Source organism: Camelina sativa, chromosome 1 (genome assembly GCF_000633955.1).
Source record: "Camelina sativa cultivar DH55 chromosome 1, Cs, whole genome shotgun sequence".
NCBI lineage: Eukaryota > Viridiplantae > Streptophyta > Magnoliopsida > Brassicales > Brassicaceae > Camelina > Camelina sativa.
This window is the reverse complement of record NC_025685.1, coordinates 10,093,858-10,119,349: the sequence shown is the minus strand read 5'-3', so window position 1 is coordinate 10,119,349 and position 25,492 is coordinate 10,093,858. Positions and strand designations below refer to the sequence as shown.

At 34.8% G+C, this 25,492-nt stretch overlaps 4 protein-coding genes and 1 long non-coding RNA gene across 7 annotated transcripts; all 5 read right to left on the bottom strand.

The window, feature by feature from the left end:
• On the bottom strand, positions 50–3,273 carry LOC104786442 (mitochondrial thiamine pyrophosphate carrier-like). Of its 2 annotated transcripts, XM_010511873.2 has the most exons (9): positions 3,073–3,273; positions 2,934–2,957; positions 2,539–2,693; positions 2,208–2,324; positions 1,662–1,773; positions 1,244–1,371; positions 817–969; positions 465–617; positions 50–366 (listed from the first exon to the last, which is right to left on the bottom strand). In XM_010511873.2, exons 3-9 carry the CDS (start codon positions 2,668–2,670, stop codon positions 148–150), a joined length of 1,014 nt encoding a protein of 337 aa, XP_010510175.1. In that variant the 5' UTR covers positions 2,671–2,693; positions 2,934–2,957; positions 3,073–3,273; the 3' UTR covers positions 50–147. The 2 variants fall into 2 exon arrangements, with proteins under 2 accessions (XP_010510175.1, XP_010510167.1); XM_010511865.2 differs by having other exon boundaries at positions 2,934–3,272.
• LOC104786434 (clavaminate synthase-like protein At3g21360) lies at positions 4,132–5,470 on the bottom strand. Its single transcript, XM_010511855.2, has 3 exons — positions 5,049–5,470; positions 4,715–4,968; positions 4,132–4,634 (listed from the first exon to the last, which is right to left on the bottom strand). The coding sequence occupies exons 1-3, from the start codon at positions 5,427–5,429 to the stop codon at positions 4,274–4,276; spliced, it is 996 nt and encodes a 331-aa protein (XP_010510157.1). The 5' UTR covers positions 5,430–5,470; the 3' UTR covers positions 4,132–4,273.
• LOC109131048 lies at positions 17,265–20,124 on the bottom strand. The gene is made up of 5 exons (XR_002036782.1): positions 19,779–20,124; positions 19,196–19,690; positions 17,814–18,639; positions 17,601–17,751; positions 17,265–17,534 (listed from the first exon to the last, which is right to left on the bottom strand). It is a non-coding gene; the product is annotated as an uncharacterized LOC109131048 (long non-coding RNA).
• Positions 22,024–22,809, bottom strand: LOC109125543. Of its 2 annotated transcripts, XM_019227319.1 has the most exons (3): positions 22,705–22,809; positions 22,439–22,586; positions 22,058–22,338 (listed from the first exon to the last, which is right to left on the bottom strand). In XM_019227319.1, the coding sequence occupies exons 2-3, from the start codon at positions 22,542–22,544 to the stop codon at positions 22,220–22,222; spliced, it is 225 nt and encodes a 74-aa protein (XP_019082864.1). In that variant the 5' UTR covers positions 22,545–22,586; positions 22,705–22,809; the 3' UTR covers positions 22,058–22,219. The 2 variants fall into 2 exon arrangements, with proteins under 2 accessions (XP_019082863.1, XP_019082864.1); XM_019227318.1 differs by lacking the exon at positions 22,705–22,809 and having other exon boundaries at positions 22,024–22,338; positions 22,439–22,651.
• LOC104786412 (mediator of RNA polymerase II transcription subunit 6) lies at positions 22,889–24,617 on the bottom strand. The gene is made up of 5 exons (XM_010511837.2): positions 24,285–24,617; positions 23,928–24,102; positions 23,764–23,833; positions 23,326–23,435; positions 22,889–23,197 (listed from the first exon to the last, which is right to left on the bottom strand). The coding sequence occupies exons 1-5, from the start codon at positions 24,542–24,544 to the stop codon at positions 23,039–23,041; spliced, it is 774 nt and encodes a 257-aa protein (XP_010510139.1). The 5' UTR covers positions 24,545–24,617; the 3' UTR covers positions 22,889–23,038.

The following is a 25,492-nucleotide window of genomic DNA, read 5'->3' as shown; positions in this document are numbered from 1 at the left end:
CACATTTTACTGACTTGAATGAAAAGATTTAGTGAAAATCTACCGTTCCTAGTATGAAAGAGTTTGCATTACTGGTCTCCGTTCAAACAAAGTAGGGAATCTTATACTACTTACTCAATAGCAAAAAAAAGAATAAGATTTACAAGTTCATGTCAAGTTTGCCTCAAACCAATCGGATGCAAGTTCATAGGCTACAAATGTAACAGCACCAGCAGGTGCGGCTTTAATGGTCGATGGAACAATGCCTTTATAAAGACCGTGCCAACCTTCTGTTCTTAATATCTGCCCTAAAGCATCAAACATGTTCTTGTAAGCATTTATCTCTACTCGGGCTCCATATTTCGGGTCCCGTTGCAGACCTTCGACCTGCAGCCACAAACATTCTCAGATTAAACCTTGATTATTAAATGCATTCAGAAAATAGTAACTACAAAACAAACGGAAGTTAATAGCAAGATACTAACCTGAAATCTTTTCTTGACAACATCGAGTGGATGACAAACAAGTTTAGAAATGGTACCAGCAGCTAAACCGCAAAGGAAGAGCTGAAAGCTCGAAAGGCTATCATTTTGATTAACAGAGCCTGAAGCAGAAGATCTGTACCGCTGATTATAGACCTAAAGCAAAATGAATACCATCAGTGAGATGCGAAGTCCAAAATATGAGATAAGAAGTTCAAATAGAGCTTAAAGATAATCTGGTGTTTAGGATACAGAAGTTAATAGAATTAGTTGTGGTGGAGGCAAAGGTGTATCTATGGGGTTATATACTCCAAAGGAATGAAAGACTGAAAACGTTCATGAAGCTATAGCTTACCATACTCCAGCGCTTAAATGTGTCATAAGTGCCAAACTGCAGACCAGCATAGGGAATGATCTCGATCAAAGTTGGGGACAATCCTGCATACAACCCTTTGATTCCACGAGTTTGCACTATACTCAAAAATGCTGATCTCATATTTGGATATACCTACCCAAAAGAAATTTGATTTAACAATCTTTCAAGAATTGATACTAACTCAAGTACGATACATGAGTAATATAATCATAACATTTTTATGAAAATCAGAGAGCTCCAGAGATAGGCTAATTTTCTCAAAATGACAATTTATGTCAACACATTCTCAAAACTTTTTATTTATTCTTTCTCCACGTATATTGTTTACTTTGAAGAAACAAAAGTTACAGAGACGAGAGAACCCACAATAATGTCATAACATTCTTTTACAGAAGAAATATCATACCTTTGGCTCACCCTGTGAAGCCAATACAGTCCGCAATAGGTCAAATGGATATGATCCGACTGTCGCTGCACACCCTGCTAGTGCTCCACTGATGTAAGAAAGATAAGGGCTCAGTTGAGCATGATTTTCTGCAGACCAACAGAAATTAGAATTTTCTGTTACGTAACAAGGGCTACAAATTTTCTCTTAATTATTTCTGGAACATTGTGAAATGGTAAGGAGTATGGTAACATGTAGATGAATAAAGCCAAGTCATCTTGCCCTAAACAGCTCCTTCAAAGGAGTTAATTCACATGAAGCTCAGAAAAAAATTAAAAGTATACGAACCACATCATATGTATACTGCAAGTAATTATTTTCACGGGGTTACATACAAATTAGGATCTACTAACAGATCCATTAAAAGTTAGTGATGTACCAGCCTTTGATGAACCAGCGGCAAAAGACTTCACCTTATGTAAAACTGCAAATTGTATGGACGTGTATGGAACAACCATAAGTAAAGCTGGGACATTTCCCCGCCAAAAACCCTGCCAGAAGCAACTTCAATTAAAATTCGCGTGTCTGTAAGCCATGAGTAGGATGAAAACAATTGCTGAAGGAGTCTAGAATGGATCATTCATCGCGTTATCACTGTCAACACAAAGAAATGCTATGAATGCACAAAAGATGCAGTTTAATATCATGTATCATAACCCTGCAGATTCTCCAACATCATACAAATGTCTAACACACAATTGAAACCTTAGGCTGCATTGTCATCAAGGTATTTACACTATTTTGCAGTCTAACTCAGTAGAATTAAGCTCAGCACTGTAGATAATAAAAAAATATATAGTAACAAAAGCATTTGTGTGCTTTTACTGAATTGGTTAGAACAGTCGCAAACAATCCAGCATAAGAAATACTGCAGCTAACACCTTCAGAAGAAGTATATCTAGTGAAATCAGCTTAGAAGACTTACTGATAAACCTTCCTCTCTAAATATTTCCTTCGCTGTTCGAAACAAACCATTATACTTTGGTTTCACTGGAGATTCATTTTTAGTCAGAGCCCATGAAGCTGTAGGCTCCAACTGAACCTGAAAAATTACAATAGTTTCAATTCATTGACCATTCTATTGCTCTTAATTTCTCAAAAGCAAAGATTCTTGACATGCCAAGACCTTTGTCGTGTTAAACTTATGCAAACAAACTCTCCCATAATCTAAGCTGCTCTTTTTTCTATAGTCACAAAGCATATGTGCATAATCTAAATCCACAAAAGCCAATGAACTATAAGACTCTTTAACTTACCTGAAATCTAATCTTGATAACGTCAAGAGGAGAGGTCACCATACGTGAAATGGCACCAGCAACAGCACCAGCGGACGCATCAATCACAGCACGTTTTATCTGTCCAGGCTCCTCTAACTCTGTACCACTCATGATCTCAAGCTCCTTGGTATAACCTAAAGATCATTGAATCAATCAACATCAATAATATGGCTATACACATATCAATTGTCAAAAACATATAAACAGTTACGCATTTGTATAATTCATTACATATCCTCTAAAGCTGAGTCTATCATACCTAAAACAGAGGAATTAGGAACTAGGGTTTGATCATATGTGGAATTCAACTTATAAAGGTTTAGAATCAGTCGATGTTACGATAAATCTTATAGGAAAACAATAAAAAACTCAACCTTTATTGTAATTCTCCGGCGAAACTATGTAAGATGGTTACAATGTAGAGAAATCGATTGTGAGAGGTGAGATTTTTGGGAAACCGGAAAGAAGTATTCGTCGTGATTATATCAAGTAAATGAAAGAAGAGGAGCATACAGGGATAGATACAAGAAACTAGCCACCATGAGAGAGCTTATCCGAAGCTTTTAGATTTTAGAGTAAAAAAAACAGAGGACTCTGTTCTGTTACCGCCATTGATTGATAGGGATCTCAGAGAACATGTTGCTCTGAAGAGGAAGAAGAAGAAAAACAATCCGTGAGCTACCAATTAATAATAAAATAAAAAAAAATAAAAAATCATTAATTTAACAAAGAAAAACAAAACAGCGTCTATCTATCTATTAAGAAAGCAATCACACTAAAATAAAATAAAAAGGAAAACTTTAAAATTTGTGGTTCTTACACAAAAAGTTGTAAAAGCATGGACCTTGCAAATTTGCTTTTTAAGAGTCATCAACTTCCAACAACAACAAGAGGAATGTATTCTTTCCTTAAGCATTATTTTTGACGATATGAATGAGTAAAGACGTAACCAAGATCTTACATCTGTTACGAACTCTTGTATATGTATAAACATAACTACATAAGGAGATATTGAAACACAAAAAAACAAGTAGGCTTATTATACATGTACAATGACAATCTCTAGAGTTCAGCTTTTTTTGTATAGCTCATTTTTATTAGAAAGGTAAGATAATTCACTAGGAACTGGGCTAGACATGGACTCCAACTTGGTAAATTAATTCAGCACCCGCTTTGCCATGGAACCCAATGTTCCTGTGGTCGTCTTCTATGTGGAGGACGCTTTTGGCACCTTCAAGTCCAAAAGGTGGAGAGGTTCGCTCGTCCACAAGGTGGAGATATTCACTCGTCCACAAGGTGGAGATATTCACCTTCATTTCCAAATATTTTGTTGTCGTAGTTGATCTCCACCGATGTTATATATTCGTTTGGATATTGTTGCACGAACTGCAAAACAATTTGACTCGTATGGAGAAAGAATCTGCAAAATGGCTATCTGAATCCCTCAAACCGGGCTTGAAACCAACTAAGTCGAAGCTCAACGAGAAGCTTTGAGTAGAGTTTCGAGTACAATAAAATAAGGACGAGTTTGTCTCTGATTTCTTCTTATGTTGTGTACTTTCTGATGCAATGTAAATAAGAGATGTTCTGAATAAAGAAAGAAATGGGTTACTATAAACCCAAACATATGTATGTACTATACTAATATGTACAGTGTAGCCTCTAAATCCGAAATCCAAAGGTTTTATTTATGTGTGGAAGACAACATATTCTTCTATTTACAGAGTGATGCAAGGACTCGACGAGGAGGAACAAACGGTCTTCGAGAGTGAAGAACCGCCCAGTTATCTATAAGCAGCACATCTCCTCTCTGCCAAGGGACAGCAACACATTCCTCTTCAAGGACTCTAAGACAGTCATGAACTATATCCGCAGGTAAAGGCTTTCCATCCCCAAAAGTCACCGCTTTCGTTGGATCATTCCGCTTATCCTCCCAGCCCGTATAAGCAGCTACCATGCTGTTGAACCAGACTTTACGGTTTCTCGACTCATCGTATTTGATACCCGGGATTGGACCCATTACCGTCTTGGCTCCATCCTCAGTCCATTCTAGTTTCATTCCCAAATTAGCTGCCCTGTTTAAAAAAACATACACTCTGAGAAATGTACAACTGATGATGAGCTAATCTTACTAACTCAGATGATGATGTAGTACCTTTGCTCAGCAAGGTTCTTGTCTTGAGTCAAGAATGTGGATTTCCAACCACGGCCAATGGGTGATGATGGATCATCATCTTCTCCTAAAACCCTAACATAGAGCAAACCATGTTCCTCCAATCTCTGAACAAACTCAGGATGTTTATCTTTCATCCTCTCATACACAACATGACTCAACACAATTGGAGTCTCTCCTCCACACTTTGGCTCTACCTCACAGTAAAAGAACAACTTTGATGGAAACTCAGGTACCTTATCAAACAACCATCAAATCCCATCAAGCTCAAACCTTTAAATGTAAATCAGATTACCCAAATCAAAAATTGATATACCTGAGCCATCTCATGGTGAAAAGGGATCTTTTGATCAGGAGGAGACTCATTAGCCGTAAAGACACGACCGACGACGCTAGAGCGAGGTGCAGCGCCTCCGACGTAAGGAAGCTCATCGAAACCGAAAGCTTCGACGACGTCGTTGAAATCCTCGGCGGAATTCACCGGAAAACCTCTGAACAGTACTGCTCCGGATTCGTGCAAGAGCGAATCGAGGTAAGGTTTCTGATTCTTGATACACTGAGTGAAGAGTGGGAGAGACAGAGCATGAATCGGAATCGATGAAGAAGACGGTGGTGATATCACCGCCGGGAATGGTTTGGATTCGTATTGCTTCTGCTCTGCGATTCGTGTTTCCAACAACAACAACGGATCCGCCATTTTTTGTTTTTTCTGCCTTTTCCTCAATTGTTTTCTAATTTTAAGCTTTGTTCAGTTAACTGCAAAGTTACGAAGTATAATATTACCACTAGTTAACAACAGCCACTATGTACACAATAAATCGATTTAAAAAAAATTATTATAAATAAAATTATTATTCTAAAACCAATATTTATTTGTGTTAAACATAATATATAATTAATTTTTTTATTTATTTATTCAAAAGCTGCGTTTTTCGTGAAAAAGATATGTTTTATCCGTGAAATCGTTAAATGTGTAAGAGAAAATATTGATAAAATGTTACTATTTACTGCAACATTTCTTTTGTGTGGTTTAAAAATCAAATTCATATCTTTTATGTTTTATTTTATAATTATAACAATTTTGCATGTTTCTACCATAACAACATATACTAAATTACTCGATAGTTTAATTAATTAATTTTATTATATGTTAGTAACAATCGGATTCTAAACTAAATTTTCTGAATATAATCTAATTTATTGATTTACTATTTGTGATTAGGCTATTTTAATCTTTTGAGATAGTCGGTTTGTTAATATTTTTTTATAAATAACGGATTATTACCAAAAAAACCATTATGAAAAAATTAATGAAATTTCAAAATTAACGTATTCGTGTAAGAATCCATTTCACCCGTGAATTATGTGAACGTGGTAAAGAAAATATTTATAAAGTATTACAATATATGGAAATATATATTTTTGTGTGCTTTAAAAATCAAATTTTTATATTTATGATTAATCGAGTAACCATAACAATTTTTCATAATCTAATAATCATTCATTTTAAATATATTATGAATTTTTTTGGGTACTAAATTTATTTATAATGATAAGGGTTATTGTCTCATTCCTTTTTAATAGCACATAGATTAATGTACAATTAAAACATATATTCCTATTCGGCTATCAATATTTCTATTTTTAATGAATAATCACACTAAATGTTGAAATTAATTAGTTTACATACTTAGATATATATAAATAATCACACATCATGATATCCCCTAATTTGTTGTTATTTTTATATTTATTTATGAATATATATAAATCTATATTTATTGGGATTAAGTTTCTTTTAATGAGTTGGAGATAATCGAGGGGTAATATATTTATTTTTATAATCAATTATAATAACTATTGAAAGCTTGTTATTTAAATTATTATGGTAATAATACTAACAAAAGTTATATATGATTTTGTTAATAAGTTATATGTTTAATAAGTTATATATTCTTTATTTTATTAACTTTATATGTTTTTATAGCCTTTTTAGAATATTTTACTTATATTGATTTTAAGAAATCAATATTTTATATTGATTTCTTAAAAATAATATAACTTTGACTAGTATATTTGTAAGTAAATTTTAGTGAAATTTTGACTTAAAATAGTATGTAATATTTACTTAGTTTTATTATGTGATATTTAAATTTGTGTGAAAATTGATGACAAATCTTATTATTATTCAGTTAATTTTTTAAAAAATATATATAATGGCATGTTAATGTAATTAAGTAGAAAATTTAAAGGTTTTTTCGCTAAATGTGTCTCGACCTCTCTGGCGGCGACACATCAGCTTTTTCAAGAGAGTGTTTCTCTATTAATATATAAGAGATATATCATATAATAAATAGTTATATATCATTCGTCGAAAAAAAAATTGTATAATTAAAAAAGTTATTTCTATTAATAGATGTTAAAAAATATTTTTCTTTTTTGGCAAAAACGCATATTTTTTAGGTTTTTTGCATTTTATTAACCATTATATGATTTTTTAGATTGATAAAACTTAAACTTTAAACATAATCATATTAAAAACATCATTTCACCATTATGCATGTTATAATGGAAACTTTACAATGTCTTTCTTATTTTTATTTTTTTTTTTTTGGTGCATAACACTTTCACTACAAGAAAACAGTTGATTTGCGACGGAAATCTGCGATGGCGAAAGTTCCTCGTAAATTTGCGATGGCGTTGCGAGTAGTTTACTAGGAAGGCGAGGGTACTTGCAATTCCCTCGCAAAATTTGCGAGGGAGTTGCTAGAGACGATGATGTCGGCAGCCACATTTTTCCCGAGTGTAACTGTTATGTCGGCATAACAGTAAAAGCCTCGCAAATCCCTTGCAAGTTTCCCTAGCAAATCCATAGCAACTATTTTTAGTAAGCCTATAAATAGAAAGTTCATAATCCATGGAAACCACAACACAAAACACTTCCAACAAAAACATTTTTACTACCAAAAAAAAATATTGTGAGAGAAAAAAAGACTACAAAAAAAGGCCTAAACACTTTTAAATTCAATAATAATGTTTGGAGGCAGGCATCATGAGATATACACAACGAGACGGTGGATGTACAATCGCAGAGATCCAGAGACTGGTGATGTGACGAGAGAGTTTTGTGATGGGTTGCACGCTTTCATGTACCAGGCGACAAACCAAGACTTTGCTCGTCAAAACGGTACAATATTTTGTCCATGTCCTAAGTGCTGCAACGATAAGTATTTGGAATTTAATCTAGTGAAGAAGCATCTTTATAATAGAGGATTTATGCCAAATTACTATGTATGGTTTCGTCATGGAGAGGGTTGTAGCAGTAATGTTGGAAGTAGTAGTATGAATTATGATGTTGATCAACCTAGTAATTATAAGCATCAAGAATCTGATCAATTTGGTTTTTATGGGTATAATGAAGAAAATAGATTTCATGATATGGTTAATGATGCATTTCATGAAACTACTGCTGCATTTCCTGAGAATATTACGGAAGAACCCAACGTAGATGCACAACGTTTTTATACTATGTTAGATGCTGCAAATCAACATATCTACAATGGATGTAGAGAAGGTCATACTAAGTTATCATTGGCATCTAGGATGATGACAATTAAAGCTGATAATAACTTAAGTGAGAATTGCATGGATTCTTGGGCTGAACTCATTAAAGAGTATTTGCCAGCTGATAATGTATCGGCTGAGAACTACTATGAAATACAGAAGTTGGTTGCGAGTCTTGGATTACCATCTGAAATGATTGATTTGTGCGTTGACTATTGCATGATTTTCTGGAAAGATGATGATAAGTTGCAGGAATGTCGGTTTTGTGGGAAGCCGAGATATCAGCCTACTGAAGGAAGGACGCGAGTGCCATATAAACGTATGTGGTACTTGCCTGTTGCTGATAGATTGAAACGCCTATACCAATCAAAACGGACTGCAGCGGCAATGAGATGGCATGCAGAACATTCTCCCTCTTCCTCCTTCGATCAACTTCTTTTTCTTCCGATAAGTTTCTTCCTCTTCCGATCTGTTTCTTCCCAAACCATCTTCTCCCTCTTGCAATCTGGTTCTTCCTCCTCCGATCAACTTCTTCCTCTTCCGATCAACTTCTTCCTGTTCCGATAAGCTTCTTCCTCTTCCGATTTGCTTTACTCTTCTTCCGATCTTCTTCAATCCTAATCTGAAAGGTATAAACCCTACTCTTGTTTTGTTTTCGTTTTTGATTTTGTTTAATCTCGTTTTGTTTTCATTTTGTATTTGATTTTGATTTCATTTTGTATAAACCCTAATTTAATTTCGTTTTTAAAAGCTTTTGATTTCATTATATATAAACCCTAATTTGGTTTTAATTTCGATTTTGATTTCGATTTTAATTTTGATTTTGATCTTCTAATTATACACTTTCGATCTGCATGTTACTAATTACTAATTGGAAATTTGATTTTCTTTTCTTATAGATGTTTGGAGGCAACGATTACACAAGATTTCTTTCGGATGCAGGTTTAGCCTCTCCCAGTACTTCTAATCGTCGTGGTCCCTCCGCTTCTAACAACTCAAACCCCGGTTCTCACAATAACCGTTGTGCAACCTCGCAACCCCTGCCTGTGACGCCTCCTTCTAATAATACGCCTTCACCATCTCCTTCGCATGGTGACACTGAGCCGAACCCTGACACTCCTGCATCTCAACATGCGCATTCCTCCTCTACAGTCATGTCCCAACGTCTCAACAATCTGACATTGGAGGAGTTACTCGATAGTCCTGGACGATCTAGTTTAACTAAACTAAATCCTCGTCGACCTCTAGGAATTTTGTGGTAAGTTTGTTTTATGTTTTTAATTTGTAATATAATTCAAAATTTGTATTTCCATGGATTCTAATATGTATTTCTTTTGAAGGTTTGACCAAGACTCCTGTGTTGCGGCTAGTGTTTGAAGCATATTTGAAAGAGATTTCAAAGAGCTCCATGCCAATTGGACACAAACGTCGAGTGCAGTGGTAGACCGTTGGTATGAAACGTTTGTGGTAAGTTCAGTCTATTTGTTTGCTATTTACAGTTTGTTTTCTATGCCTTTATTAAATATAGAGTTATCCCTTTTTTTTTGCAAGCAAATATATAATTGGGACCGTAGCATAAACGATAGAGTGAGGCAAGAGGTTGAGGACAAGTTGAAGGACAGGATGTGTGATCAAGTTTCACGGTGGAAGTCAAAGTGGAAGCTTAAAGGTGATGAGGCAAAGCCACGATAGATTAATCCTCAAGTATGGGCTGGTCTTGTTCGGTATTGGCTTGATCCTAAATCAGAGATCAAGAGCAACAACAGTCGGAATGCTCGCTATCATGATCCGGAGGGAACCGGAATATACAAGCATCGTTCAGGCCAAACGTCGTTTAAAGCTCATGCTCGAAAGCATGTAAGTTCTTTAAGTTTTTTTATTATTATTATAATTATGCCTTCTGACCTCTTTTATTTGGTAACTAATCAATGTTTTTTTTTTCTTTCAAGTCTGAGATCACTGGTGAGCTAACTCCGGATTTCCTACGAATCCTAAAAGACACTCATCGAAAACCGGATGGCTCATTTATTGATGGCAAGTCCGAGTCCTTGTTCAATGAAGTGTCGTCCAAGATTCAAGAGTTGGAATCTGAGATGTGTACCGGGGATAATGGAGAGAGTTCCGCTTCTGGTGGGGTGTCCACTCATATCAAAAACAAAATTTACACTGAGGTAAGTTACAAATTTGTAGTTCTGTTGGTTTTAAATACTAATGATTGTATTTCTAATGATTTTGTGATATCTTGCGATTGTTTTGTTTGAAATGTTGAACTGTTATCATTGTTTTGACTGTTCGTTGAACTGCTGCCATTGTTTTGGTTGGGATAATTTGTGAATCATGTGTATGTGATATCTTTGATGGGTTTGTATGTTATAACTTGTGATTCTTTTGTATGTCATTCCCCCACCAATTGTTTTGTGTTATCTTGTTTTCTGATATCTTCCATTGTTTTGAATGTGATAACTTGCGATTTTGTTTGTTGTTCTGTTGTTAGGTTGCTCCGAAGAAGAAAAACAGGATTTTTGGAGTTGGTTCTCTGCAGTTTGAAGCGTCCTCTTCCAGTAGCGGTCCACCACATCCGTCTCCAGCTAATGATCCGGTTATATTGGCTCAGAAACTTGCTGCAGCTGAGGAGTGTATCCAAACCCTGGCAACTCAAATCCAAGAAAGTGCTCAAAGAATGCATAGCTACGATGCATACTTCGACTACCTCGCAGAAAAAGTCCCTGAGTTTGCAGCCAAGTTCCGGAACCCGACTAACCCAGCAGCTTCCACCAACCCGGAGGGCACCAACCCAGATGGCAACACCGGTGAAATGGTAGCAGCTGGTAGCCAAACTGGGACCAGAAACGTGACATCTCTCTCTCCATCCTTTTGATCTATGTTTTTCTTTGTTCTTTTGATCTATGTTTTTTTTTTGTCCACAATACTCAAACTAAACCTTTTGTAATATTTATGTTTTATATTATTTAGAATTTTTTCTATCGAATCTCAATTTTTTTTTTTAGAATTTAATTCTCGATTAAATATTTTTAGAATTTAGAATTTTTTTAGAATTAACAAGAAAATATCAAATATTTATGTACTAGTATATTAAATATCAATTCTGATTTTTTTTTTTATTATGCACAACAATTTACGAGGGATGAACTATGGCAATATTGCAACGTATTTGCTAGAGACAAAAATCCTCGCAAATTGCATGACGATTGCGAGATAAGAAATTCCTAGCAGTCTGCGTGACATCCGCGAAGAAGGTAGTCCCTTGCAAATTGCGAGTGGTTTGCGAGAAAAACATTCCCTCACAATATGCGTGAGATTTGCGAGGAAAAATATTCCTTGCAAAATTTGAGAAGGAATTGCGATGTTGACCAATTTGCAAGACGCGATTTGCGAGGAACTGGTGTGTCTTGCAAATCCGTTGCTAATGTCTATTTGCGAGGGATTTGCGATATATTCACAAATCGACTATTTTCTTGTAGTGTTTATTTCATTTTTAAGGTAGAATTTTTTTTAACACGTAATTATAAACTTGTATTTGTTTAGGACAAGGAATATTCGATCATTAGTTAATTCTAAGCGGCTGGCTACGCTGTTTTTGTTGGTGAAAACACAACACTACAACAACATAAAGTATATACAATGAACTCTAACAGTAGTAATTAAGAGGTTTAAGCCTCTTAATTATTAAGTTTACGAGGACGTAGATCTTAATTCTAATTAACAGCAACGACAACAAGTTCCCGGTGGAGGAGATGGCCTTCACAGCAAAGGCAAGCAGGACATGCTACTCTATCACTTCCAGTAACGTGAGAATCTACAAAGCCAAAAGAAAAAATAAATAACATAAGAATAAATAAACTTATATGATTGTCTTGATTACTTTAATTAGTTAGTTAGTGATGAGGTTCTTGCCTGCTGGTTCGGTGGGACTCCCAGTAGCATGAACATCTTACAAATATGAATAGAAAAAAAAAGAAAAAAAAGAAGTTAATTGATAGGTAAATTCTTAACTTAATCGATTGATTTATTAAGGTTACTTACCTGCCATAGAAGAAATAAAACTTGTTGGAGATAAAACTATGACTATGATGGAGAGGATCAGAATCATTTTCTTCATAGAGCTATTAGTCATAATGAGTTCTGAGTATGGCTTGTGTTTTCTGAATGCTGATATCTAAGCTAAGTGTGTATTTATAGAATGTTAATGGATTACAGAGGAGATAAGAATTGACTAAAAAGAAGAATACATGCATTTTTCCAAGGTTCGTTCAAATTTTTGTTGTTTGAATCTAATATTATAAAACTATTGTATTTTGAGATAATGTAGTTAAAGCGTTTCTGCATGGAATTTTTTTTACAACTCTTAGATATATATCTAGACAGTTCAGTAATCTATTATTTAAAAGTATGTTTGAAGTCAAAGGTAACAAACTATTAAAATACTTTTGTTTGTAGTAATTAAAGGCTCGAAGTATGTTATCGTGTCATATGACTCATATACCTATTTTTCAATGGTTGATAACTTGATAATATCCGTAGAATTCTAAATCGAACCATTTTACTAGTCAAAGTTACATACCTACTTGAAATATACATTTGATTTTTAGAATTAAAAAGAAACAGTTGATCTTTATATATTTTTAGAATCAAAGTTCTATTCCATGTAATATATTGTATTAACATTTCACATATACTTATCACTAGATTTTAATCTGCGATACAAACACAAAAATATATTTTTTAACAAAAAATTTATTTGCAAATTGGATTGTAAATAGTTTCTAATTTCAAAATTTGTTTACAAAATGTACTTGCAAAATGTATATATAGATAAAATATCTTTCCATTAATTGATAGGCTATTTATTCTCACTAAAATTTCCATTTTACATTAAGTCATAAAATTTATACTTAAAATTTTAGTATGATACTAAACATCCCATTAATCTTCATTATATTTTCTTTTAAATTATAAAATTCTTATTAAGATGTACTATATATTTTTTTTAAGTTTTAAGAAATATTTGATTAATTACAACTAATAAATCCCTAATTAATTAATAATAATACTCAAGAATATAAAAAACGAAAAAAAAATGATTTTGTGTAGCCATGATATACTTTGTTGGACCGCCAAAGATCTTATATTCTCTTCCTCAAACTGCTTTAGCTAGTCACATTAGGCCATAGGTATCTTATCATTGTTTTTCTTTTTTACTGATTTTGTTAGGGTGAAGACTCAAGTAATGCTTACTTTATTAATTAATCCAGTTTATGCCCTATAGCTCAGCGAAAAAAAATAACATCGTAATTCATAATTGTCTTGTGACATTTAAAACCTTAAAGGAGATTGTCCTGCATAGCCAAAAGAGTTTTAATAGTTACAAAACATATATTTCCAGTCATATATATATATATATATNTAACATAAGAATAAATAAACTTATATGATTGTCTTGATTACTTTAATTAGTTAGTTAGTGATGAGGTTCTTGCCTGCTGGTTCGGTGGGACTCCCAGTAGCATGAACATCTTACAAATATGAATAGAAAAAAAAAGAAAAAAAAGAAGTTAATTGATAGGTAAATTCTTAACTTAATCGATTGATTTATTAAGGTTACTTACCTGCCATAGAAGAAATAAAACTTGTTGGAGATAAAACTATGACTATGATGGAGAGGATCAGAATCATTTTCTTCATAGAGCTATTAGTCATAATGAGTTCTGAGTATGGCTTGTGTTTTCTGAATGCTGATATCTAAGCTAAGTGTGTATTTATAGAATGTTAATGGATTACAGAGGAGATAAGAATTGACTAAAAAGAAGAATACATGCATTTTTCCAAGGTTCGTTCAAATTTTTGTTGTTTGAATCTAATATTATAAAACTATTGTATTTTGAGATAATGTAGTTAAAGCGTTTCTGCATGGAATTTTTTTTACAACTCTTAGATATATATCTAGACAGTTCAGTAATCTATTATTTAAAAGTATGTTTGAAGTCAAAGGTAACAAACTATTAAAATACTTTTGTTTGTAGTAATTAAAGGCTCGAAGTATGTTATCGTGTCATATGACTCATATACCTATTTTTCAATGGTTGATAACTTGATAATATCCGTAGAATTCTAAATCGAACCATTTTACTAGTCAAAGTTACATACCTACTTGAAATATACATTTGATTTTTAGAATTAAAAAGAAACAGTTGATCTTTATATATTTTTAGAATCAAAGTTCTATTCCATGTAATATATTGTATTAACATTTCACATATACTTATCACTAGATTTTAATCTGCGATACAAACACAAAAATATATTTTTTAACAAAAAATTTATTTGCAAATTGGATTGTAAATAGTTTCTAATTTCAAAATTTGTTTACAAAATGTACTTGCAAAATGTATATATAGATAAAATATCTTTCCATTAATTGATAGGCTATTTATTCTCACTAAAATTTCCATTTTACATTAAGTCATAAAATTTATACTTAAAATTTTAGTATGATACTAAACATCCCATTAATCTTCATTATATTTTCTTTTAAATTATAAAATTCTTATTAAGATGTACTATATATTTTTTTTAAGTTTTAAGAAATATTTGATTAATTACAACTAATAAATCCCTAATTAATTAATAATAATACTCAAGAATATAAAAAACGAAAAAAAAATGATTTTGTGTAGCCATGATATACTTTGTTGGACCGCCAAAGATCTTATATTCTCTTCCTCAAACTGCTTTAGCTAGTCACATTAGGCCATAGGTATCTTATCATTGTTTTTCTTTTTTACTGATTTTGTTAGGGTGAAGACTCAAGTAATGCTTACTTTATTAATTAATCCAGTTTATGCCCTATAGCTCAGCGAAAAAAAATAACATCGTAATTCATAATTGTCTTGTGACATTTAAAACCTTAAAGGAGATTGTCCTGCATAGCCAAAAGAGTTTTAATAGTTACAAAACATATATTTCCAGTCATATATATATATATATATACCTGTATATGTTTAACAGTGTTACAAATATATATAGATATATATATATATATACCTGTATATGTTTAACAGTGTTACAGATATATATAGTATATATGTAAAATTTTGTTACTATTCAAACCACATGACACATCACTACCATTCAGAACAATAATAGTATGCCATGATTTTTTCTGTCATAAGGGAATTATAAACCGATACTTGTTGGCTCCAAATATCATATGACACAATCCTCCTTAGGACCCTTCTCGTCTGGCAGGAAAAAAATATTGAAGCAAGTGTTAGTAGAGAAGTCAGTAGAATATATAGAAAGAGTTTGAATAGTAGATCAATAGAGTTAATAATTCTCGCCAACGTGACAGAGCGAACAGTTTGATTATTGTAATTATTAACGCAAATCCAGGTTTCAGTATTGTCGATGTAATGACCGTTCTTATTCTTCTATGGTTTATAAAATTAATAACTAAATGATATTTGATGGCGTCAATAAATTATAATTTATTTTGGTTAACTTCTTGTATTATCTATTTACAAATTAATAAATTCAGATGTTGCAAAATATATCTATGTATTTATTTAAAATTACAAAAGATATTAATTCTGCAATTTTGTAATTGTTTTTAAACTATACCGTTATTACAAAATTATATATATTTAAAAATATTTCATAATTAAATTTGGTTTTTCCTTAATTAGTTATTAGTGGTTTTTTTGTAAGATCCATATTAAGTATCCATGGATCTTGGATATTCTAATTAGATGATCCAATTGACTTTTTCATCCAATTACTCTTATTAATTTCAAAATTCTTTTTCTATGATGTAATAAAGCCATAATTATGTGTATTGAAATAGATCTTTAAGAAACTCAAGAAAACAAAGTATGACTCACTTTATTAGCTTAAGAAAATAACTCAAAATTTAAGCTCTCAAATTCTCAAAACCTTACAACCTTATGCCATGACTTGGCTTCCTTATTTATATGTTAACACTAACATAATCCTAATAGGAAACACCTATGTTTAGATAACTCCTAACTCGGTTAGGATTAGGCCAACCATCACCGATTAGGCCAACCCTCACCTTAGTTTATCTTCAAGCTTCCAACCACAATGTGCACGAGTAGTTCATATTGACTCGAATTGCTTATTATGATTGATTGTCTATTCGTATTTTTGGGTTTTCTTTACTATTAAAAACTAATTGAGAAATAACATTGCAATCGTAAACATTTTGGTAATTGAGAAACAACATTGCAATCGTAACTTGTATTGAAGCATACGTGATCTCATCTTCTTTTATCCCAAAACCTATATATTTGATTTATTATTAGATCAGTATACACTATTCATACAGATTGATAACATTATGTACGTGGTAAAATTCAGTTTTCTTCTACAGTTTTACCACAACTTAATTTTGAATTTACTCATTGTTACCCTATCCTATCTACCATTTATCGATTCCAAGCATATCTATCTATTATATATTATTCCTTTCTCTCTTTAAATATTTTATTTTTATTGTTAAACCTGACAATCTTCAATCAATCTCGGAAAAAAATAACCTAATCTGAAACGGAAATGTTGAACCTGATGGGAAGGAGAGATTTCTCCGGGATTGTTTTTTTTTGGTTTTGCAAATTTAAGTTGTCTTTGCAAGATATCGAGAAAATGCCACTTAGTATAGTATATTTGCAACATACCAATATACCATGCTTGGCTTAGTGGTAGAACTTGAAAGATGAGTGGGTGATGATTTCTAGCTATATGTCCAACTTGGAACAATGGCAAATTATATGGGTAACTTGTAACATTGGCAAAAAACAAAAACTCATAACAGAGACAAGTAGAAGATCTTTTTACATCTTTGAATAAGAAAAGCTTGAAATATCGTTTAAAGGATCTTTTTAGATTCTGAGCTGGAACTGTTGTGGGTTGGGGAATCCCATAACAGGCCAGCGGCTCCATGAGATCTATTCGAAGATCTCTCATGAAATCATTTTCATCATGGAAACAAAGAATACTGATGAAAACGTTAAAAAATCCCTAAATTGGTTACAGTATCCTGGTATTCACCTAGTTCCACCACATAGTCCTGGAGGTGGTGGTCTTGCATTATTCTGGAAACCGGAGATTGAGCTATCAATACTGTATAGTTGCCCTAACTTCATTGACACTCAAGTCAAAGCAGAAGGGAAGTTTTTCTTCGCAACCTTTTTGTATGGGGAACCTGAAAGAGCCAAAAGAAAAATCATTTGGGAACAACTAACAGAACTTGGTAAGAATAGAGAGTCACCTTGGTTCCTTACTGGCGACTTCAATGATATCATCGATGCTTCCGAAAAACAAGGTGGCCCACCAAGATATGAAGGCTCCTTTGTGTATATCAAAACCTTCATGGCTGAATGCGACCTTTTCGACCTAAGATACTCTGGTAATTTTCTATCCTGGAGAGGCAAAAGATATGATCACCTGATCCATTGCAGGCTGGAAGGGCAATGTCTAATACCTTGTGGGCTGAGAGCTATCCATCCAGCAGATGTGAATATATGAAGTATGAAGGATCACACCATAGACCCCTGCTAACCCACTTGGACCTAACAAAGAAAAAGAAAAAAGGAATTTTCAGGTTTGACAAGCGACTAAAAGAAAATGAAGAAGTAAAAAACCTTGTAACAGACGCGTGGAACTGTGATCCCGAAGAAATAGTGGAGGAAAATATTAAACGATGCCGAACAGAGATTATAACCTGGACAAGGAAGAAGTACCAAAACAGTAAGATGCTTATTGAGGAATGCAAAGAAAAGCTAGATGAGGCAATGTCAAGTCAGGATCCGGATCATAACTTGATCTTATCTCTTAACAACCACCTATTATTAGCCTATAAAGCTGAGGAGGAGTTCTGGAAACAGAGAAGTCGACAGCTATGGCTAGGACTAGGAGACAAAAACACGAGCTATTTCCACTCTATTACTAGGGGATGAGCAACAGTAAAAAAATTCTCAGTAGTGGAAAACAGTAGTGGGGAACCAATTTTTGAAGAAAAGGACATCCTCAAGGTCATATCTGAATATTTTACAGACCTGTTCACCTCTCAAGATGGAGAAAGAAAGAAAATCATAGAGGAGGCCATTTCCCCCTGCATCACTGAAGAGACGAATCAGAAACTTATAATGCAGCCATCACCTGCGGAGATTAAGAGGGCATGCTTTTCTATCCACGCTGATAAAGCACCAGGCCCCGATGGTTTTTTGGCAAGTTTCTTCTAGTCAAACTGGGAAACAGTTGGTCCTCATATTATCATTGAGGTACAGTCTTTCTTCTCCTCTGCTCACCTGCAACAAAGCATCAATAAAACCCACATCAGACTAATTCCAAAGGTTCAGAGCACACAGAAGATGACTGATTACAGGCCCATTGCCCTGTGCACCGTATACTACAAAATAATCTCAAAACTCTTTTCTAGAAGACTAAAATCGGTGCTGCAAGAGATTAAATCGGAAACACAATCCGCTTTTGTCCCAAAAAGATCTATCACTGATAACGTCCTCATCACCCATGAAGCCCTTCATTATCTCAAAACATCAGGAGCTACAAAAAGGTGTTACATGGCCGTTAAAACTGATATGAGTAAGGCATATGATCGCCTTGAATGGGAGTTTATTCAAATGGTTTTGGAAAGGATGGGTTTTAACCAAATATGGATCCAATGGATCATGCAGTGCATCTCTACTGTATCCTATTCCTTTCTCCTAAACGGATCATCCCAGGGCTCTGTAGTACCACAAAGAGGAATCAGACAAGGAGACCCCCTATCCCCTTATCTATTCATCCTATGCAGTGAGGTTTTGTCAGGACTATGCACTAAAGCTCAAGAGAGGGGAGACTTACTTGGTATCAGAGTTGCACACGAGAGTCCTCGACTCAATCACCTCTTATTCGCAGATGACACAATGTTCTTCTGCAGATCAGATACACAAAGCTGCCACACACTACTGAAAATCCTCAAAAAGTATGAAACAACATCAGGACAAATGATAAACAAAGCCAAATCAGCTATCACTTTCTCTTCAAAAACAGAGGATCATATAAAGACTATGGCACAAGACATTCTCGGGATCCAACATGTTGGAGGCCTTGGGAAATACTTAGGCTTACCAAAGATGTTTGGGAGAAAGAAGAGAGACTTGTTCAATCAAATCATAGACCGGATAAACCAGAAAGCTCGCAGTTCTTCCTCATGGTTCCTATCTACGGCTGGGAAAGCTATCATGCTTAAATTTGTGCTGTCTGCTATGCCAACTTACACGATGTCTTGTTTTAAGCTCCCAGGATCACTGTGCAAACGAATACAGTCTGCGTTAACTCGTTTCTGGTGGGACTCATCTGAGGAGAAAAAAAAAATGTCGTGGATAGCTGGGACAAAAATGGCAAAAACAAAAAAAGAGGGAGGGTTAGGTTTCAAGGATATTACCAGCTTTAATAACGCCCTTCTTGCAAAGGTGAGTTGGCGAATACTTAACAACCCCTCCTGCCTATTGTCACGGATCCTCTTGGGAAAATATTGTTCCACCATACCGTTTTTGGAATGCAAAGTAGCCTCTACTGCTTCCCATGGGTGGAGAGGAGTGTGTATCGGAAGAGACTTACTGAAAGCACAACTGGGAGTGGCAATTGGAACTGGAGAGAATACGCAAATCTGGTCGAACCCATGGATATCCCTCTCAACCCCTACCGCTCTAGTAGGACCACCAACAAAAGAATCCCAAAACCTATTAGTGAAAGATCTATTTTGCCCTACAACCAAAGAATGGAATAAGGATAAGATTCAGGATATCTTACCTCTGTATGAACAAGAGATCCTAGCTCTGCGTCCAAGCAAACTCGGGGCAAAGGACAAGGTGGTCTGGTTACCTGCCAAGGATGGAGAGTACAACACCAAAACAGGATACCATGAAGCAATAAGATATGCGGATCCAATCAATGTACAATCACAGGGTCTAAGTACCTTTAACTGGAATACAGGGATCTGGAACCTCCGATGTGCCCCAAAGATAAAATTCTTCTTATGGAAAGCCATGCGCAATGCGATTCCGGTAGGAAGTATTTTAAAAGAGCGAGGTATTAATCTGACAGCGAAATGTCCCCACTGTGGAAATGAAGAATCGGGATTACACCTACTCTTCCTATGCCCCTTTGCAGTGAAGGTGTGGGATATGGCCCCCTTCAAGGTCTCTATCGCCTCTACTCTGATACCTTCTATTCAAGCGGGGATTGAACGGCTGCTACAATCGATCTGCCTCCCTCCAGTGGGATTCGATCAAGGGCCCCTCTTCCCCTGGATTCTTTGGATCCTATGGACAAATCGCAACAAAAAGATCTTCGAGAACAAACAGATGTCGAGTACCGATGTAATGACACAAGCTATACTCCAGGCCAAAGAGTGGAATGCGAATCAGATCTCAGAGAAAACATCTACCCCACTAACTCGATCTGATATGCTACAAGAGCGGGATGCCGATTCAATATGTTGTTTCTCAGATGCAACCTGGAGGGAGGATACTAAACAAGCCAGATTAGGTTGGATCTTCGAAGAACACTTCCCCCTCCCCGAGCAGCAAGGCAGATCCACGGCTGAGAATATCAGTTCCCCTCTGATTGCAGAGGCACTGGCGATGAGAGCGGCTATCCACCAAGCCTTAGAACTTGGTTTCCAAAAATATATTCTTGCTTCAGATTCACAGCAATTGATCAGAGCAATTAAAGGGGAGCTTCCACCAAAGGAACTCCATGGGATTCTATACGACATCCTTCATCTACTCTATCTTTCTCTTCGTGCAATTTCATTTTCGTGAAAAGAGAGAACAATTCGAAAGCTGATTTGGTAGCTAAAGAGGCTTTAATATTTTTCAACCATGTAATATGATTTCATTGAATGAAAATGTTTGACAAAAAAAAAAGGATTATTTAAAGGAAATGACCAAGATAAATATTCCAAGAAAAAAAAGGAGATTGTGCATTACATGTAGAACTTATTCAGTCACCTCTTTTTTTTTGTTTCCGGCCCGCTTGACTCAAACCACCAAGATGCAGGCATTGGAGATGCTCAAAGATAGATTAAGAAAAAAACACACACACAAAAATACGAGACTATATATATTTGAAGTATATTTTCCAATTTCTTCAAAATGATTCATATCGATATAGCCATAGTGGCCTAAATTATAACTAAGAAAACCATCTCGCAGACCGCAGTTTATTTTAGATTCCATCACCATGACACCAATGACTGAAGAAAGGAGATTGTGCATTTTGTTTTATGGTGTATAGGAGTTACGTATTACTGTACATAGTGGACTTTTTGCATGTATGTTCTCGTCAGCTTTAGCAGATATTATCATTTAGTGAGTATGTAGTTACTGACGATTTTCTATAAACAAAATTCATTACTTTTTTTTAATAATATTTTGTCAAACATTCTTTCGAATTAAGTTGATTTTGCTATGTCAAATATTTTCTGAGCCCATTATAAACTGACTAGGAGAGAGAGCAACGTGGTCAGAAAATATTGTAATGTCATACGAACTAGGAAGCTATTTAAATTTTGGAATGTGTTATACAATGAAAAAAAGGCTATTTCGTGAATACTATTACCCTTCATTTATTCTCTTCAAAATTCTCGTCATCCAATTTGTATTCTCTTCTAAATTCTCGTCATCCAATTTGTTTAGCAATTTCTCCAAGGAGGACATCAAAACTAATAAACTTAATAACATACAGCAGAACCCTTCTTATTCAGACACACAAAGAGTAAGAGTACACCTTTTGTTTTACTTATTTATACATATAAACTAAAAGATCACACATATATAACTCACAGACTCATGACTTCATGAGGCAGAAGTCACCAACTTTTTAGGGACCGCCTGGACAACGACATGGGCAGCAAAAACCGGGTGGAGCAGGTGCACAACATGCACACTGTGGACACATGAGAATTGGTGGTGACGGCGCCATCAACTTACGCCCTCCACCTTTACATTGAAAAAAAAACATCATTATTTCCCTCCTAAGAAAAACGGAAAAAGTGAGTGATATTGTAAATTAGAGAATACGCAGATATAAGTAGGTTACCTCCTAGAGGCAAACTAGTTGCTTGACGTGGAAGTATTGGAGACAAGACCAGCGAGAGAACAAGAACGAATAGGAGAATGGTGGATCTTGATGACCCAGCTTTCATCGTGTGTGAATGTTATTGAATTAAACCAATTTGCAGTTGATACTTGAAACCATGGTGGGATGATGATTATATAGCCGGGTTAGAGAGAGGAAGTAAACTAAACAAGTTGGGCAAGAAGAAGACTTGGAAATAAATTAATTAAGAGATCAAATTCAGTTACCATTGACCAACACAAGCCATTAGTTTTGATGATGCAACTATCTTTTGATTTCACACGGTAAATGATGTAACTATCTTCTGATGTAGCAATCTACAATTCTACATGATATAGATATTGAAGTAAATACACGCTGCAGTTATTGCCATTAGTTGACCTTGGGGTAGTTGCGGTGAGATGATTCTCGTTAGGCGAAAATTTATGAGAAGTAATTAGGTCAAGAATTGTGTAACGAGTTCAAATTAAAAGGTGAGTAAAAGATTCAAAAGGGGAAGATTCTTTGCTGATACCTATTTACAAGCATAGATGATGGAAAACAATCTTCATAACTACAAGCTTAGAACTTCATTCTTTTAGCAGGACCTTGATCAATAATAGGATCGATTTGAGGCGGTTGAGACTCTCCTCCTTGTGTTCCAAGCTCATCTTTTTCTCCTAATGCTTCTTGGCTTACATAACCTTCAGGAAACGGTGGAGGTGGAGGTGCTGGGGCTAACTACACACCGCAACACAAAAAAAAAACAAGTCTCAATCAGAAGGAAAGAATAGGAAGTTAAGTCAGCAACATTCATCATGCTAGCAAGAGATGTTAGTAATCCAGAAAATGCATTTTCTCAGAGTTACCTTGCGGTATAACGAGGTAAGAATGGTATCAACTCGCTTCATTTCTTTTAGATCAACAGTCTCACTAGCAGGCTTCGACTCAGAAGGTTCCTTTTGGTTTTCAGTATCAACTGAAAATACATAGATAAAATCACATTACTGATGATGCAATCTCAAGCGCAACACAGAGCAGCCAATAAACAAGTACTTTGTGAACACCATCCACTTGTTCAGCATTGCCCGTGGGCTTGATAATGAATAGAAGAAGTAGCTTCCTCAGTTAATTGAAAAACTTCTGGCTAAATTCAACTAAGCACACATGCATCGGCAATCAGTTCATACAAAGAACATATATATCTCGTCCCAGTTTCTTGGATTATATGCCAAAGCTGGCAAAACTCTTGTAACACATCAATTGAGAACAGAACGATCAATATTTTGAAAGAAAATGAAACTTACCTTGTCTAATGGTCTCCAATTTCGATGCAGCATCAGAGAAAGCCTTGGATATATGATAAACAGTCCGACTCTGGTTCCACACACAAAAAATGAGAAAGAGCAGTGAAACAAAAAATACCAGAAACTAAAGACCCCAAAAGAGAAAAGATTAGGAAACAACTTACAACTCGAGCTGCAAAGACACTACAAAGCTGTGGAGCTTGGTATATAGAACCATCCAAGATATAATATGTTAGCATTGGTGTGACTTTCTCAGGACCATCCCTCTTTTGCTTACGGATAACGAACATGTTTGGTTCAGTAGCATCAGTTAACATATACTCTAGTCCTGTCATCTTCCTACATGATCAATCAATGACTTCAATCAAACACTGTCACTGAATGTAAAACCTAAATCTATCTCAGGAATCAAAGAGAGCAAACCCTAAATCTGACCTAAAATTGAAACCTTTATTTATGTAATTGAAAAGCAAAATCGAAAACTGGAAAAGGTGAAACGAGTTAGGAGGAGGAGGACTTACGAGAGGTGAGAGATATCGAGAGGGTGAATGGATCTTCTCCGGAGATTCTCGTTGTTGCAGGTTGTATCGTAGAAGGGAGACAAAGCGAAGTAATCGAAGATGTAGTTACGATCAAGTGGGTACGTATTGAGCCAGAGCTGATCCCTGAAGGAGATACCAGTCATATCAGTGCCCGGAGGCTGTAACGGAGGAGGAATCTGATCCCCCGCATTGCCGTTGAAGACATCGGCCGTAGCCGCCGAGAGCAGAGATGAGTCCATTGAAGTGAGTCTGTCTCGCTTCGCCGCGAAGGAGAGAGAGAGAGAGAATAGTATAGTTGGGCCCAATTTTGGCCCAAAATTAAAAGAGAATTAGACAAATGTGTAACAAAAACAAATCATGTATTAAATCTATTTTCTGGCATTTATATTATATGTTTCGATTGACAAATAATAAATCTAAGTTGAGGATTTTTTTTTTTCTATAGTTAATTCCTCCCTTTCACAAAAAAAAAATAATTTTATGACACAATTCATAAAAATTAAGCAAAAACTTAAATTATAAATATTAAGTTTGTGTTTGTGAAGCTGGACCTGATCAATGGGAAGATTCTCAACCAAAACAAATAAATAAATGACGATGGATGATGAATGGTGCTTTTTTTCAACTGTTGAACTTTTTCCGAAGATAACCTAATTAATTAATTAGAAGGGGTAACATAAACAAAGACAGGTCAAATGATCATCGAATGATATTAAACACAAAGGTCAACGACTAATTGAACTATAAGTATCTCTATATCCAAGTTGTGTTGCATGCACGTCTCCTTCCTGGACCAGCGAAGCCAGTTGCTACATTTAGTTTGTTATAAGTTTAGGCACTTTGGGACCATTTTGATCTGCCCAATCTTTGGTTGTTTTTGACAAAAGGTGTGAATCCATTCTTCCAAGTTCCACGTCGTAGCATACTTGTATCATTTGCTGCACAAACCAAGATAATATTCGATTTGGATTCTATATTTATAAACTGAAAAATTTCAAAAAACCAAACCAAGTTCTACTTTTACTTCTATTCGATATAAATAGTTGAAGATATAATATATTAGTGCATACGTATGAATACAACGTTAGAAAACGGAACATTAATTAATTTCAACTAAACGGCACCAGAAGATTATTCGATCGCTAATTTAAATCTTTATAGAATGTTCATCAAAATCATACATATTA